The sequence below is a fragment of the Cervus canadensis genome, chromosome 5 (assembly GCF_019320065.1).
Source record: "Cervus canadensis isolate Bull #8, Minnesota chromosome 5, ASM1932006v1, whole genome shotgun sequence".
NCBI lineage: Eukaryota > Metazoa > Chordata > Mammalia > Artiodactyla > Cervidae > Cervus > Cervus canadensis.
The window spans coordinates 19,115,082-19,133,280 of record NC_057390.1 but is presented as its reverse complement, the minus strand read 5'-3'; the positions used below and the strand labels follow the sequence as shown (position 1 = coordinate 19,133,280).

General features: G+C 37.3%; 2 protein-coding genes across 4 annotated transcripts in view; one reads left to right on the top strand and one right to left on the bottom strand.

Moving 5' to 3' along the window:
- Window positions 1–2,742, top strand: part of PRKD3 (protein kinase D3) — an 86,016-nt gene extending 83,274 nt beyond the window's left edge. For both annotated transcript variants that reach the window (XM_043468328.1, XM_043468329.1), the window contains exon 19: window positions 75–2,742. In XM_043468328.1, the coding sequence (XP_043324263.1) occupies window positions 75–248 (174 nt within the window). In that variant the 3' untranslated portion in view covers window positions 249–2,742. The remainder of the gene's footprint in view (window positions 1–74) is intronic.
- NDUFAF7 (NADH:ubiquinone oxidoreductase complex assembly factor 7) lies at window positions 26–18,190 on the bottom strand. 2 transcript variants are annotated; one of them, XR_006269392.1, is made up of 11 exons: window positions 18,056–18,190; window positions 17,617–17,780; window positions 16,004–16,084; window positions 14,944–15,054; window positions 11,521–11,734; window positions 10,431–10,489; window positions 9,616–9,726; window positions 6,955–7,098; window positions 5,941–6,114; window positions 5,119–5,410; window positions 26–336 (listed from the first exon to the last, which is right to left on the bottom strand). XR_006269392.1 is itself a non-coding variant. In XM_043468334.1 (10 exons), exons 1-10 carry the CDS (start codon window positions 18,105–18,107, stop codon window positions 5,195–5,197), a joined length of 1,326 nt encoding a protein of 441 aa, XP_043324269.1. In that variant the 5' UTR covers window positions 18,108–18,190; the 3' UTR covers window positions 4,932–5,194. The 2 variants fall into 2 exon arrangements, 1 of the variants encoding a protein (XP_043324269.1); XM_043468334.1 differs by lacking the exon at window positions 26–336 and having other exon boundaries at window positions 4,932–5,410.
- Between the last annotated feature and the right edge of the window lie 9 nt (window positions 18,191–18,199).

Below are 18,199 nucleotides of genomic sequence, written 5' to 3'. Positions count from 1 at the left end.
TGCCAAGCAAAAAAAAACAAGTTAATAGTGTTTTGTTTCTTTTACTGTTCATAATCTTCATTTTTCCCCCCCAGGACTATCAGACTTGGCTCGACCTTAGAGAATTTGAAACTCGCATTGGTGAACGTTACATTACACATGAAAGTGACGATGCCCGCTGGGAGATACATGCATACACACATAACCTTGTATACCCAAAGCACTTCATTATGGCTCCCAATCCAGATGACATGGAAGAAGATCCTTAGTTACCAATGAGCTAACTTCAATAAGGAAGCATTTCATGTTACGGACTGGCATTTTGCTGCATAACTGTTGTTCTCTGTATGCTGTCATCTGAAAGGATGCAAAGATATGGGAAACATAAGGAATCAGTGACACCAATACTGTAGTTCATACTGAGGAGGTACAAGAGGGTAAACTGAGTCATAAAAACACATAATGGAATCCAAGACGAAGCTTTTCATAAACTTCTACAACATAAGCAATAACTGGTTTTTGTATTTTTTCCTTACCGTTCATTTTAGTACAATAGTGGCACTTAATTTATCTTCCCTTTCCTGTTCTTACATTATTTTTTTTTTAAAGGAGAAAAAAGGCAAGCTAGAGTCCAGTTATTGCATAGCTTGATCAAATCATACAAGAGTTACACAGTTTATAACTAAACAGGTTTGCATTTATGAGATAACTGAGAGGCTACCAACATGCCATTTCCTATATTCTTTAAAAATGTGTTTAACTGACCACAGAGGCACTGAGGGGTTTTTCCTAGATGCCTAGAAAGGGAGTGCTGAACGTGTTTACCCTTCTCTTTTAGGTCAGTTAAACTTCAACAATAGTATCACTCTCACTTCTTTGGGATTGAAATTCTGAATATGCTCTGTAGAACATGAAAAGTTGTCACCTTTTGTTTGTATGTCTCAACAGTCCCTAAGATTGTTTAGGACAACTGATACACAAAACCAGGGACTGCTGGTCTTAAGTGCTGAGTTGTTACACACATCTTCCTATAGTTCAACTCTGCTGCTAAATAGTCACATTCCCATTGATGCTGTTGTGATGCCACAATTAGATTCCAACATTTAATGGGTACAGATCTGAACTCTAATCACACAATTTCTCTTTACATGGGACTGTATAATTTGAGGAATAAAATTAAATACACGCCAAAAGTAGGGACAATGCAGGGTCAGTTAATGCTACAGGAAAGAATAACATTATTCTTTTTTTCTTCCCTTAGCTTATTGGAAGGCTTTACAGATATCTGGAATGTTTTTAAATCAGTTATTTTAAGCAGTTTAGGGGAGTGGGTGGGGTGGAACATGAAACAATTTATAAAGAGTAGGGCTGTATTATCAGCTGAGCAAATGAAAGAATGAAATAAGTATTTTTAAAAACACTGCAGCTCCAGCAGCCAGCTAGAGACAGTTTTTGTACCCTAACATCATATTTAAGAGGTTAGACTTTTTCATAGCTTTTAAAAGTTACTAATAAAAAAAAAAGTTACTAAGTTTCCCCCCCAAAAGTTAAAGATCTAGGTCCACTTATAAAAAATCTAGGGGCTTTGTGTTTCTTGATTCCTAAGTAATCACTGTAAATGTTTTTTCCCCTCCAAAAAGAAAAAAAGATGTGAAGCCCAAAAATCTGGCTCTGCTCTTTAACTATGTTGACCTCGGCAGGTAACAACCTGACTGAGCTTTGAGCTCCTCAATCTGTAAGATAAAGATTATAATTCTTGCCTCTGTCTTCCTCGATGTTGTTGTGAAGATCAGATATTTATAAGCTAAAAGTTATAAAAGTGTTAAGTATCATTGCCCATGGAATTTGAGACAGCAGAAGAAAAGAATGTTCTTGTGAACAGAATGAGAGGGCCTTCAGAGATCCCTGAAGCTACTCCCTTGTGTAGGGCTAAAAATACCCCTGAGAGAAGGAAAGCAAACACCAGTGCTCCTCTGTTCTCAGCTCTTTACATGTTTTTCCCTCACAGTAGACATGGATAAGTCATTACAAACTTTGTCTCACAGATGAGGACACTGAGGCACAGGAAAATTAACTAGCTGCCTAAGGTCACACAGTGAGGATGTGGGTTTGAATCCAGGCAGTGTGTCTCCAGAGTCGTCCTTACTGCTAACCATTCTGCTATACTGCCTACCGTTAGATATTCCCAGAAGACACTCCATGGTGTCTCTCAGTATTTCATTCTCATACAGCAATTTCACCCTCATACAGGAATTTTAAAAACTAAAAGCAAATTAATTATGCAGAACCTTTGGGAAATGTATTTTCCCTGTGATGGGGAAATACATTCCCCTAATTTCTCTAAGTCTGTTTATACAATCAGTGTGCTCAAATGAAGTAATTTCTGAGTCACTAGGCACCCTATTGTGGTTTTACTGCATAAGATGAAAATTAACTGGAATGCTGTTTGCTATACTTACATAATAAAACTTTACAAGCCATAAAATTAATTGCACTCTTTGTTTTTGTTATTGAGAAGTTTTCTTAGAAAAAATTGTAAAGGCACTGTCAGATAATTTGGAATTGAGTAATTTTCTCCAGTTACTGTATAACCTACATAACCTTTTTTGTCTTGAAGTCATCATGTTTGTATAAGAAATAATTGTTAGAAACATGTGATAATGTATACAAAGTCTATAATGACACTGTTTAGTACATTTTTAATTATATCCCACTTTTTGTAAATATCCTCAAAGAAGTTTGATAATAAAATTTATTTCCATATCACTGTACTTTTCCATGTGAAAACCTGAGCTAGTAGAGGATGTATCCAAAGAAAATTGTATTTGGTTGTGTTATTTTCCCAGGCTTTGGTAAGAGAACTGTTTTGGAAATAGTATTTGTAAATGAAACTAATGCTATATTTAAGAACACAGATTTTTTTTTTATCTGACGAAAATAAAAAACAACTCATTATTACAATTTCATACAAAATTTGAGGTAATTACCTCGAGGTCTCATTTCTTGAAAGTTTGGAATAATTAAAAGTTTTTCAGACACTGCCATCAAATATTCAACTATTGCAACTGCCAAAGGCTTAAGTAAGTTAATTTACTTTTTTCTAGGTTTTAGGAAGCACTGGCTAACTCTTTCCCCTTAATCATGAAAACTATTAAATAATTGGGAAGAGCCAACTATGGACATTTTCATTCAACACTCTGCCAGTGAACTTCCAGTATAGTTAAGCTATAAATTGAAGACATATAGCTAACATTCTTTTCTTTTAACCTCTCAAATTTGTGTGGCTATTAATATAATTCTTCAGAAAGTCCACGTCTGCTATTAATAAAAAGTTCTGCGAACCAAAAGAATGGGAACTTACAGAAATAAATCTTGACAGTTATCTGAAAATGAGAGAATTAACCAATTTTAGAAAATTATTCCTCCTAAGTAATCTGCATTTACTCTCATTCATATTTTAAGTACATGTCAGGTTGACTGGTTTTACTGTGACTTTTAAAATTTTTTAATCTCATTTTGTTTTTAATTATAAATTCACAGAAGCATACTGTAAAAAATTCAAATACAAAAAAGGAGGACAAATTAAAAAAGAAAGTCTCTTCTCACCCCTCAAACCAGACTGGCAAATTTCACAGTGATTATTGGGAGCTCATAGCAAATATAAGGCCTACCTCAAGAAAAAAGAAAAATTTCAAGTAAACAACCTAATCTAACATCTAAAGGAATTAGAAAAAGAACAAGGCTCAAACTTACCATATGGAAGGGAATAAGAGAGGAAATACAAAGTCCAGAAAACAATAGAAAACATCAATGAACCAAGCACTTGTTTTTTGAAGATAAAATTGATAGGTCTTTAGCCAGGCTCGTTGAGAAGACGGGACCCAAATAGAATAAAGGAAAGAGGAGAAATAATACTAGAGATACCAAAAAAAAAAAATAGGAGAATACCATGCATAGTTACATGCCAACAAATCAGACAACCTAGAAGAAATGCACAAATTTTTAGAAACTTACCCCACCAAGACTGAATCAAGACAATCTGAACAGACCAATCATTGGTGGTGAAATTGAACTTGCAATTAATAAAAAGTCCAGCAAACCAAAACTCCAGGCTTCACAGAGGAATTCTAAACATATAAAGAAAAGCTAATACCTATTCTCAAACTATTTCAGTAACTGAGGAGAATGGAACACTCCCAGATTGATTCTACAAGGCCACCATTTCCCTTGTACCAAAACCAGATAAAGACTACAAAAGAAAATTACAAGCCAGTATCTCTGATGAACAAAGACACAAAAATCTGCATAAAGCATCAAACTGAATCTAACAGTACACCAGGATCAAGTGGGATGTATTCAAGGGACACAAGGATAGTTCATTATTTGCAAATCATTCAGTGTGATCAACATTAATAAAAGGATTAAAATCAACACAGTCATCTCGACAGAAAAAAGTATTTAACAATATTCAACAGTCATTCATGATAAAACAACAAAGCTGATACAGAAGGAACTTATCTCAACATAATAAAGGCCATTTAACATCATACTCGGACTTCCCTGGGCTTCCCTGGTGGCACAGACAGTAAAGAATCTGCCTGCAATGCAGAAGACCTGGGTTCAATCCCTGGGTTGGGAAGATTCCCTGGAGAAGGGAACAGGCAAACCCACTCCAGTATTCCTGCCTGGAGAATTCCATGGACAGAAGCCTGGAGGGATACAGTCCATGAGATCACAAAGTCAGACACAACTGAACAACTTTCACTTTTCTTTCACTTCAGGACTTCCCTGGTGGCGCAGTGGATAAGAATCTGCCTGCCAATGCAGGGGACATGGGTTTGATTCCTGGTCCAGAAGATTTCCACATGCCATGGAGCAACCAGTTCTATTTAATCAGCCCCCTGAGAATGGCCAGTTGTTTCCAGTTGTTATTAAACCAACCAGTATTCATATTTACACTTTAAAATAAAACAACCAGCTTTATTAATTAGAGGATACTCAATAATTTGTTTCATTAAATTGAGAACACACATTTCTACCAAGAATCAAATACAATCTTAAAAGATCAACTTCCACTGGTACTGTGTGGTTTCCTTTTATTGGCTATGAAGAGATAAAATATTTTAATACTAATTTTACCTGTGATATATAAAACATGTTCCTTTTATTCTAGTTTCTTAGGCCAACTTGGGGGTGAAAAGTCCAAACTGAAATATCACCGCCAAGCAAGTTCACCAAACCCAGCTACAGGTGATGGACAGGGTTTTGACTGACGTGCATTCGTCTGATGATTTCTACCATGAAGTCTCTGATGAGGTACCAAGGCAAGAAAGTTAAATCTTTCTCCCATCTTCATAGGATTCATTAACATATTATACCCCTGAAGTAACTGCTGCCTCAATGATGGCTCCTCTGTTTTATCTAAAAGAATCTGAAAAGAAAAAATGTCTTAGTAAAAATAACCAGAAGAAACAATTCCTAGGTATATGTAGTAATACAATGACTATTAGCTATTCAATAAAACAGTGCTTAAAAATGGGATTTGGAGCCTCTACCTCAGAATCATGGCCTGTTTATTAAAGACATAGGTTTCTGTGACCCAAAGCTATGGATTTGTATGCTTAACAAACATTCCCAGGTGGTTTAATCTACACTGAAGGGTAAAGATGTCTTTAAGACAGTTCTAAAATTCATACCCATACAGGCAGTTAAGTTTCCTTAACAAACATTAACACTATTTGGAAGTCTTAAATGTACCTCATACAGAAATGCATGAAACTTACCAATCTGCTCTACCCTCAAGTGGTCTGGTTACACTGAACCCTACACTGCTGAGAAGACCACAGACCACGGATCTGACTGTAAGAGCACCGAGCCCAAGTGAACGCACTGTTTACAATATGTACTGAAATACTATGAAATTAAACTAGTTAATAATAGTGAAATAAGATCAATCATTACCTTCAGCCGGACATCAATGCCCATATTTCTTAAAAACGTTTGTTGTTCTATTGGACCCAGGGAAGCTACTTTCCCCTGGGACATTCTACGCAAGTAACTGAAGTCCACGTCAGCTGTTAGGTCTGCTGTTCCCGGGGCAGTTAGGACATCATGAAGTCTGTGGCCACAAAACCCCTTGAATGTAATTTTTAAATGATGAGTTTTTGTACTTTTATGGTTATCATTATAAAGATTAAAGAAATGCTATCATGTAGTTCACTTTACATAACAACTGTTAAAAAGGAACATGTGGCCTATCAAGGGTTTACAAACTCTTACAACATAGCACCCTTTCTTCAAACGAGATACTATGTGGAAAATCCACTATGAAGTACTATGCTATAGTGCCTGAACATGCTGCCTTTGACATCTGTTGAAAATTTTCACTAATGTTCATGGTGATGAAGAGAGAATTCTCCAGATGAACTCAGGTTAACAGAACCTAGACGGTGTTTTACAAAGTGTATCCATCAGCTATATGCATCGTAATCACCCGAGAACACATCACTGGACTCTTCCCAGGCCTAGCAAATCAGAATCCTGGAGGTTAAATCTAGAGAAACAGTGTTTAAAAAAAAAAAACTCTCCAGGTTTTTCTCTAAAAAGTAATAATAATAATAAAGTTAAACTTTTTTTTTACTGAAGGGAGGAGAAATTTTTAAGAACTTTTAAGAAAATCTTTCCACTTGAATTATTCAGATGTTTACTAGAATCTATGCAAACCTAGGTTCTGCAACTTAAGGAATAATGTAGACAATCTAGACACTGTTCACAGGAAAGGTGGACAGTTAAATACTGGGTTAAGGGTAATTATAACAACATAGATTAATTATAAAATGTAATGCAGCAAAGATAAGACACTGCAGAAACCAAAATAAGATAAATATCTTCAATAAACTTCAACCCTAACATATGACAACTAAGTAAACTGTACCAGTTAAATTCTGATAAATCATGTGACTGAATTATACATACTCTGAAAGTGTCTGTCTTCGTCCCGTCATGACCATAATCCGCGATCAGGGCAGCACCTCCAGTTAGTGAAATGCGTTCAGAAAGTTCCTGAATAACAACACCAGCCTCAGGACACACTTCCACATGATCCCTTGTTTCATCATTCTAGTAAGGGAATAGTTAAAATACATCATTCAAAAAACTTGTTTCCTTAGGGTTTTCCTACAATAAGCATTTCTAAGTTATAATAAAAACAAATTGCTTCTCAATATGAATATGTTGTCTACACTCAACTTTTCACATGACACCCTTTTTATTATATAGAACTCCTTGGTTCTCTGATGCCATCCACTCAGTTTACAAACACATTTTATTTTGATGCCTTTTATAAAAAGCCATAAGCCCTCCCAAACCTCCAGATGGCTAAGTACATTATCATTTTATTTATGGTGATTTTACTTCTATATCATAATTCATATAAATATATTCCACTGGGCTGAAACCATGGGAAAGGGATTTTTGTCTGCCTGGAACAGTGTCTGGCACATAAGGGATACTAAAAACTTGTGCTGGTAGAACAAATGAAATAAATCCAGTATAACAAAACAGATCCTATTAAGTATATCTGCCTTCTTTGGGGGCAAAAGGTACCCCACTGATACACCCTAAATCTAGTTAGTACCAGCTTATAAACCACTGTCAATGTACCTGAAGCCCTTATTTCCCAAGATATTAAACTATTAAGGATCTTCAAGAAGTACATATTAGCTTAGAAAGTATATGAACAGTAAATAATAATACTTGCCAACTGGATTGGTATATATTAAATTTTACTAATTCCTGTTACTGAACAAAATTTTTCTTCATTATGCAAATATACATTAACTTTTGCTCCCTCTTAACACCTATTAGAAAAGACCCTGAGGTGGCAGAGGATGAGATGGTTAGATGGCATCACCAACTCAATGGACATAAATCTGAGCAAACTCTGGGAAATGGTGAAGGACAGGGAAGCTTGGCGTGCTGCAGTTCACGGGGTCACAAACAGTCAGACATGACTTAGTGACTAAACAACAGACACCTATTATAAGTGAGATACGGACTTGGCTTGAAGTCTGCCTATAATAGCACAGATCTAAGAGGTATAGAGTCAGGCAGACTCAGCCTGTGAGTCTCAGCTCATCCACTGCTTACTAGAGACAAGTTACTTCGCCTTTCACAGTCTAGTTCCTCAGTACATATTCTAGGCTTACTGTGAGGATTAAATGAAATAAGAAACCACTAAGCCCCCAATGTGTGTTAGTCACTCAGTCGTGTCAGACTCTTTGTGACCCCATAGACTGGAGCCCACCAGGCTCCTCCGTCCCTGGAATTCTCCAGGCAAGAATACTGGAGTGGGTTGCCATTCCCTTCTCCAGGGGATCTTTCCCACCCAGGGATCAAACCCAGGTCTCCTGCATTGTAGGCAGATTGTTTACCAACTGAGCCGCCAGGGAATCCCAACTTAGTTGACTTTACCAACTAAGCCCCCAGTGCTGTTTGATAAATTCTGTGGTGAGACTACATAAACCATGGAACCAGTCACTTCAAGCACAAGGTGACAGGCCTCAGCGTTCCATGCTGGCATTCTTTACATCCTACACTGCTTGCTCTTCAGGACAACAGATTTCCATTCCCATTTGCTCCATCCAAATGAGAGGGAAAAGTCATCAGCCCCTCTCTCCTAAGTGAGTGTACACTGTTCAAGTGAAGAACTAAAAACAATCAACTCTCAGCGGGTTAGCTTCTGGAAGCTTTATGAATTTGATTCTCACTCAGGTAAAATTAGGTAGCCAGAATATGAAAAAATAGAAATGTTCACAAAAACTTAGGCTGATATTTTAAATTTATGCTTTGCAAAGAAAACTTAATTCACAGGTTTATGTTTAAAAGCTTGCAAAATCAGTAACTTCTGAAGCAGAAATCCTTAGTGATGGTCTAGAAAGTAGAAATCTTTTTTTTTTCTCAGCTCAAAAAAGGGGAGGGGAGTGGGATAAAACAGGCAATCTAAAGTCCAAACATGCCTGAGAAGTAAAGGATTTTTGAATCATTAAACCCAAACCTAAGATCTGTAGCCTCTTGAGATTATTCCTTGAGGACAACAGAGTGCAGCAGTACATCCGCCATTTGGCAGACTAAAATCAGACTAGAATCATGTGCCATACTGTTGAAGCATGCCTTTTTTCTCTCTTTCACCCAAATTTAGATTTGAGAAAAAAATGCATGCTCCAACAGTAGCCCAAAGAGAGTGATAATAAAACTGACCTAAGGATAGTTTTGAGAATTGAATGAGAAAATAGAGTAATACAAAGTATTTAATAAATATTGTTACTTTACTATACACTGTACAACACTGTTTTCACAGACACAGAACTTCCTGTCAAGTAGACAATATCGTCACCATTTGATAGAGAACTTCGGGAAACAGAGAGATCTAGAACTTGCTGAGTAAGCACTTAAATTCTTATTACATGAAGCCCACACAGCCAAGGAATGACTTGAACCCATTCTGACAGATCCTATGCATTTCCACTATCCATAAAAAGTTCTTCTCATGTTACAAGGAACTCTAAAATAGGAACTCAGAAAATAAGACTGAAGATTGGGTTGGCAATAAAGTTATGAAAAAAAAAACATTCCTACTTGTATGAACGCTTCTGCTGGGGTGGCACATGGCGCCAAAACAAATCTCAGTTTATCAGAAACCTGTGGATCAATGTCAACAAGTACTTCTCGCCATCCGTGTGGTGTTTTCTAAACACAAATAACAAAAAAACAAATTTCTGCAAGTCTGTTCTCAAAACTGCCTTTATCACAATAGCAAATGTTCTCCTCTTATCATATATAAGCTAGATAAATAACATTTACAGAACACTTTACCACTTGAAATTATTTAAAGGCATTATTTCATTTCCTTTGAATCATATGAGTAGACTGACAGATACAAACTATTAATGTTGTTCAGATAAGAAACAGAGGAGAAAGTAAGCAACATGCTAAGTGCCCCCAAAACGGAAAACAGATTTAGGAGGACTAATCAGAAGCTTTGCCAACAAATTACTACATAAAAATATTAATATATACTGTTAGCCCTAGAAATTGCCAGTATACATGCACTGCTACCAAATCTTAAATCTCCTCACAGAAAGAATGAAGAAAAATTTTAATTTTTAGAATTTAAAAATATTTCCTAAAAAAATAATCCTTCATTGTACTGTAGTCACCTACCATCTTATATTCCCATACATCTTTATCCCAGAAGAACTAAGAATTCTTAATAATTATCCTAAGAGAATTAAGAATCCTTAATATTTCACTTATGCTTTTCAATTATTTGTATTCATCAAACTTCCAAATATAGCTTCAAACAGTAACAATTAAACACCATAAATGTTCATTCTTACAACAAAAGGCCCTTTGCTATTCAATTATAAATGTGACTTCTTTCCCATCAGTACCTGAAACTTATGCACAGGAAGAACATCGAAAAATTCATGTGCGAGATAAAAGCTGTACTCTATGCAAAAACAGAAGAGAAAAATTAACACTTCAGCATTTTCAAGGCAATAAATTGGTTCTTCTGGACATTAGCAAAAAGAAAATGCATAGTTCTTCACATTGGAAGTTGTGATGCTTGCGTAATTACCACTTTCACAGAATCATCCACCTCTTCACAGGAAACCTACTGTGCAGAACTTACACAGAAGCAACTATTACTATTCTCATTTTCCACACAGAGGACCCCAACTATCAGTTTAATCTTTAACTCATCACTAGGAGTGAAATAAATCAGAACTCAAATCTGTTAGCTAGAAGAGGATTGGAATTTCCTAAAATCAAATGAGATGGTGAAGGCCAGGAATGGCTGTGGCACCTTGGCCAGGGTCAGGCTACCAGTTTAGGTTTGACCTGGGACTCGTCAATATAATATTCTTGAGGAATACAGGGATTTCTCCACCACCCTTTACAAGTAAGGATAATCCAAAGACTACAATATTAAACTCCTCTATGGGACTTCCTGGTGGTCCAGTGGCTAAGACTCCATGCTCCCAATGCAGGGTGCCTGGGTCAATCCCTGGTTAGGGAACTAGATCCCATATGCTGTAACTATTAATAACAGATTCCACATGCTGCAACGAAGATGGAAGTTCCCACGAGCCACAACTAAGACCCAGTGTGGCCAAATAAATAAATAATTTTTAACAAAAAAAGTAAAGTCATCTCCTAACATTGCTTCCTTCAGTCCCACTGCCTTGGGCTGCTTCATCAACAGTACTATCTTAAGGGTAGGGAAAAACTGAAACGTACAACAGAGATTCCTATTTTGGTTTTGTCTCGTTTTTGCAACACTGCATGAAATTCACTGTTCCTCAATGTTAGGTGATTTTATTTTCTAACACAATGCTCTTCTCCAGAAAAAAATGTCTGTTAATCTCTGTAAGTAAGGGAATTGGCAGCACTAACTCAATCTGCTATATTGCAGAACAAGGTTGTGCTCACATATCACTATGATCAAAATTCTTTCATTAATCAACGTAAAATAATTACCTTTTGGAACATCTTGCAGATCTCGGTACCAAGAAACTGGAATTCCAGATTTAGTGACACCTTTCATATATACTGGGGATTCAGCATTTCGCTCTAATGGGACCTTCTCTTCAGTCAACGTTAATGCTTGAATCTCACTTAATTTCTGGCTCACCTCTACCAGATGTAGTGAAATGTCACAGTTTTTCAGCAAAGACCCAAGTTGACTAAATACCTAAATATAAAAAGAAGAAATTGGCAAAATACAAGGTGTTGAACAGATTTTAGGTTTTCTAGTCATTTATTTCAATAATTTGTCAGTATCACAGTAAAAGTCATAACTGGTTTCAGAGAAATTTCTTCTTCACACAGGTCACTCTCCAGCAGTCTATAAGAACCAAAACCTATTGGAGTTATTAAACATAGTCTATATAAGAAATGAACAGTCTACAGTACCATTTGCTTTCCTACTGATAAAAATTAGAATTATGACTAACGAATGAAAATAAAAGCTTTAGCATTCAATAAAAACAATGATTCAGATTAGGGAGTCTAAAAAAAGACCAAGGAAATAAAATTTATATAGCCTTGATTTTAACTTTGAAAAAATGGAGATTACTTGTAAGACCTGGATATTGCATATCACACCTGGTGCCACATAGCATGTTCATGGACAGAGAATTAGGCTTGATTTTTAAAAGCTGCCCTGTCTACAAAACAATCTTACCCTAGACGATCTGACTGTATCCACAAGAAATCAGATTTGAACAGCACTAATAACTTCACAGTTTAACTTTGAGATTCTTTCCATTTCAATTTTTCCTCAGCTAGACATACTTTTTATTTTTTGCCATTGTAAACATAAGGAGAAAAAAAACAAATATACTAGTGTTTTATCAATATACATTAATGTAAAATATTCAATGCTAACTGCATAAGTACATCAATTTTTTTCACTTGAATTTAATATTCACTGGTGATATGCATCCTACTTTTGAGATCTGTATATGCACGTACAGACTGATAAGGACAAGACGACTTTTTCAAATTCAGTTTTGAGATGAAACTACATACGGAAAACTTCTTCCTAAGAGAAAAATGTGAGAGTCGGACTATAAAGAAAGCTGAGCGCTGAAGAATTGATGCTTTTGAACTGTGGTGTTAGAGAAGACTCTAGAGTGTCCCTTGGATTGCAAGGAGATCCAACCAGTCCATCCTAAAGGAAATCAGTCCTGGGTGTTCATTGGAAGGACTGATGTTGAAGCTGAAACTCCAATACTTTGGCCACCTGATGGAAAGAGCTGACTCATTTGAAAAGACCCTGATGCTGGGAAGGATTGAGGGCAGGAGGAGAAGGGGACGACAGAGGATGACTTGGCTGGATGGCATCACCGACTCAAGGAACATGGGTTTGGGTGGACTCCGGGAGCTGGTGATGGACAGGGAGGCCTGGCGTGCCGCGGTTCATGGGGTTGCAAAGAGTTGGATACAACTGAGCGACTAAAGAGAAAAATCCTTCAGAAATTTGATCAAAAATAAAACATCTGTAATTATGCCTTTGGCTATCTTCTTTATATTCTTTGGCTATTTCAGAGTTCTTAGAACTTGAAATAGGGAAGCATCTTCAAGACATTTTTAAGACCTGTGGGTATAGTTTGGTGCACATAGTTTGGAGCAGAGTTTAAGGTACAGCAAATGGTTGTGAACATCTTGTATTGGTAAGAGGGTAGCTCTATTGAAGATGCGTAGGCAGGAGAATTGATAAAGCCAAACATTTTCTTTCCAAAAAACAAACATAACAGTTGGATTATAGGGAGGCAAGGATTAAGTATTTGGTATTAACACATACACACTACCATATATATAAAACAGATGAACAAGGACCAACAAGGACCATAAAACAGATGAACAACAAGGAACTATATTTAGTATCTTATAATAACCTATAATTGAACATAATCTGAAAATAAATACATATAATCACTTTGCTATAACCTGAAACACTGTAAATCAACTGTACTTCAATAAAAGAAGTTCAAGAAAAAAACCTGTGGGCTTAATTTTTAAGGTGCTTGAGACAAAATATTGTTTGAGAATTTTATTTTATATTCAAATGACTTTTTCAATTTAAAAAGATACAAAATTGAGCCCTGAAAACGTAAGTCAGTAGGTCTTCCCCCCCCCCCAAGCCATACAATATAATGATTCTTTATCAGAAAATTGTAAATTTTAAAAAAAACTTTAATTTCTAATTTCAAGCAGAAATTACATAACATCAGGAAATTTTAATTTCTTGAAATTGGGCTTTTTTTTATTTTGGGTCACACAATATAAGTAACTTTGGTGTTAACAGATAATGTCCAGTAGCTAGTCACAGGAGTTATACCAAATTATACTTATAAGCAGTATGTGAGAGTCCCCTTGCTCCTCATCCTCACCAAGTCTTTCTAATTTTGAGTAGAATGGTTTCTCACTGTGATTTTAACTTTCATTTCCCCGACTACCAATGAGTCTGAGCATCTTTTTATGTTTGTTGACCATATGGATTTCCTCTTCTATGACAGGTCTGTTTACATCTTTGGCTCGACTTTTCTGTTGAGTTCTCTGTCACTTTCTTATGGATTTAAAGGAGTTTTTTATGTATTCTGTCAGTTCTTTGTTAGTTGTATGTGTTGCAAATAACTCCTCCCACTTTGTGCTTTGTCTTATAACTTTATGGTATCTTTGAAGAACAAAAAGGTCCTAGTTTTTCTAAAGAACAAAAAAGTTCTTAATTTTAACATAATGGAAATAACCTTTTTCTTTGTGGCTTCTGCTTTTTTACATCAATTTTAAAAACTCCCTACTCAAAAGATGAATACATTCTTTCATAATGTCTTCTAAATGTCTTATACTTTTTAACTCACATTCTCACCAAGCCCCCACTTTTTAAGATTACAAACAGACAATAATAAGTAATGATTCATTATGTTACTTTGATATTATATTTTAGCTGAGAAATATGAGAGGAGGAAGTAAGGCTGAAAGCCAAGGAAATCAACAAAGTTTTCAAACTCAGTTAAAAGTAACAAGATTCTGGACTTTCTTGGTGGTCCAATGGTTAAGAATCCACCTGCCAATGAAGGGGACATAGGTTCGACCCCTGGTCCAGGAAGATTCCACATGCTGTGGGGCAACTTAGCCCCTGAGCCACAACTACTCAGCCTGTACTCCAGAGCCTGCGCTCCGCAAAATACTGAAGCCCATGCACCCTAGAGCTTGTGCTCTGCAACAAGAGAAGCCACTGCAATGAGAAGGCCTCGCACCACAACTAGACAGTAGCCCCCATTTGCCATAACTAGAGAAAGCCCACGCAGCAGTGAATACTCAGTACATGAAAAATAAATAAAACTAAATTTTAAAAACTGATAATAAGATTCAGGTACATGAGACTTTATTACTTACCCTCAAAATATCTCCCAAGAGGGTTCCCTTGCCTGGGCCTAGTTCCACCAGTTGGAAAGCTGCATTTTTTCCAGCGGCTATCCATTCACTGATGAACCATATCCCTAGGAGCTGTGACAAGGAAAGAACTACATCTGAGCATTATAAAGCATAAAAGGATACCAGGATATAAAACTATGTAAACAGACTTTATACCAGAAAGCAAAATGTTTGCAAACAACTACACATGTTATTCAACAAGTTCATATATGTATACACACATAGCAACTTCACAGTACAACACACACCACTTATGATGCTTAGTCTCAGAAGAAAACACCTAGTTAAAAGGCAGCCTCCATTATAAAAGGTCTCATGACACATACTGAAAGGTACCAGTATTTGAAAGCGAGCAGACATATGAAATATGATTAGGCCATTTCTTCATATTCATGTAATTTCAATAATTACATGGCTTTAAGTGATAGTTAATATTTTTAATGCCTAGATTCTTCTTCCTTTTGTGTACTAGTTCTTATTTCTAAATTGATCAAAGATTATATAAGGAAATAAACGAACTAGAATTCCTGAAAAGAATTCAAAGTTTCTTAAAGGGAGACTTCTACTATAAATACAGCTAAATAAGAAATAGGGGCTTTAGCGCACATCTTGATTCCACTGATTCCTCAGTGTTTTTTTAAATCTTTTCTCTCTTCCTTCTTGTGTACTCCCAGCCTCCTTTTACACCTCACCTGTTGTCTCTCTCCATCCTTCCATTCTCAGTTTTCATCTGGTTCTCCTCTTTTCCAATGCCTCACCTTCTATCTCTTTTCTTTCTCTTTCTTTTTGTTCCTCATATCTCTACATTTCCTTTTCTACATGAAGTATAAACCTTTTAAATGTCCTCTATTTACCTCTATTATTCTCTATTCTTCCCATATATAAACCACTAAAAAATTAAAACTTCATGAACTCACAAAAAAACAAAACTTATAAAACACTACTGTAGAATACTACTACTTGATTTTCTCTCAAATGTTTGTAATAATTAGTTTCTCCTATAGTTTACATTGAATATTACCTCCCCAAACATCTGACTTATTTCAGGTGAAGTAATGAAATCTCCTTCTTCTCCTAGCATGTCACGGTTCATGTAATAGCCCTACATAAGAAGAAAAAAATGGGAAAAAACGAATTAATTTTCAAATAAGCTTTTTAAAACACCCCTCCAAAATCTTGTATAATGTATACAACTAGAAAAACAAGTACTTCATAAGAAAGTTCTCTCTTATAAATAAGCAAAATAAATAGCGTCTTTACCTAGATTTTACAAAGTAACAATCATTTTGCAGAACTGGTAGAAAAACATAACTAAGGAACTTCCACAACCCCTATTCCTACCACACTATTTGCTTTCAATCCTCATCAATCTGGGTTTTGTCTTTTTCACCCTCAGAAGTAGTTAAGACAATCCACAATGATCTTGGGCAATTATGTGCTTCCTTGTTTATGGTTCAATTTTCTCACCAGAACACAAGTGCAGGGCTCCACTGTCCACTGCAGTATTTCCAGAGGTTGAAACAGTGAGCGGCATAGTTGGCGCCTCAACAAATGGGTAAATGAAGTGATCTCAACTCTAACCCAGGTAAATGTGTTTTAAAGTTTCTCCTTACCTGAACTATTGGTACACTGTAGCACTGCATACAGGCATTAAAGGATCCTTTCTTTTACTAAACCTCTGGACCCTGAGTCATTCCACTATATCCAAAAGCAAAAGGCCAAACGAACCCCAGGATTCCACAGATCTCATAATTCAACCCAACAAAAAGTGAAACACTGTAAAATCAAACAACCACAGGCTTTCACCAAGTGGCTTTGTACAGCAGAAAGGAAATGACAGTCAGAAAGCTGTGACAATGCCTAATGCTATAACGTAAAGGTCCAGACCTCCCAATCTCAATGGAATATGTTTCCAATGCCTGCTGATGCCTTCGCAACACGGCTTTCCAAGAACCAAATTCATATTTCCTGTTGCCTACGGGACATGCCACCTGAGTCCCACAAACACTTCAAATTCATCCACTGAACTCAACTCTGTCCTACCACTTCCTCCTCCTGTATTCTCTTCTTCCTGAAAAGTAACTCCAGCAACTACCATAAACCTAGGTAGGGAAGTTATCCTTCCTCCATCTCATAAATCCAGTTGGTTACATTGTCTTCTTGACATCTTTGGAAGTGTCCTCTCTTTAATGCCACTGCCTGACTTGACCCAGCCCTGACCAACTGACAGATTTATTTATCTGTCCCAGGTCTTCAATACTTTGGTCAGCTGATGCAAAGAACTGACTCATTGGAAAAGACCCTGATGCTGGGAAAGACTGAAGGCAGGAGGAGAACGGGACGACAGAGGATGAGATGGTTGGATGGCATCATCAACTCGATGGACATGAGTGTGAGCAAGCTCCAGGAGTTGATGATGGACAGGGAAACCTGACGTGCTGCAGCCCATGAGGTCTCAAAGAGTCGGACACGACTGACTGACTGAACTGAACTAAAGGTCTTCAAGCCTGACTCTTGCCCTGGAAGGCTCCTGCCAGGGCTGAGGGCCCTCGGGCTCCTCTGCGCACATCCTCCTGGCTCACACCTGACAGCGTTGCTCGAGTGGGCCTGGTCCCCTGGTGCCCCGACCCATACCTTGGCTGGGTTTGTCAAGACCTCCTTCATGTACTCGGCCACAGTGATGGGACCAGTAGACTTGATTTTGTATATAAGATGCCTCAGCATGGGGGTCACAGAGTTGTTTTCTGCAGGCTCATTCCCAGAGCTGAAGTACTTTCCTCTCCAAAGATAAGGAAAGACTGCAAAAAAAAAAAAAAAATTAAACGGAACTCATTAGAAATCTTAGTGTTGACACAGCAGCCTGAGTGATTTCAAGGCGGCTTCGTCAACCTTTCACTTAGCCAAAGCCAGGAAAGCGGAGTCGGGCCGCAATCGGCCCAAGACCACACAGCCATTCCACGTCTAAAGCTGGACTCCAGTCTGCAGCCCAGAGCGCCCCAGAGTCCTCTCAACGGAGGAAGGCGCCCCGGGCGGTTTCCAAGGCAACAAGGGTTTGAGCACCGCAATCTCCTACCTGCGCGCATTGCGCACAGCCGCCTAGCTCCGGCTGCCGCCAAGAAGTTCATGCCCAACTTCGCCTGCAGGGAAGCGCCGCCCGGAAATGGAGATTGCGTCTGTTTCCTGTGAGGGCCACACCCCCTACAGGAAGTACGTCGCT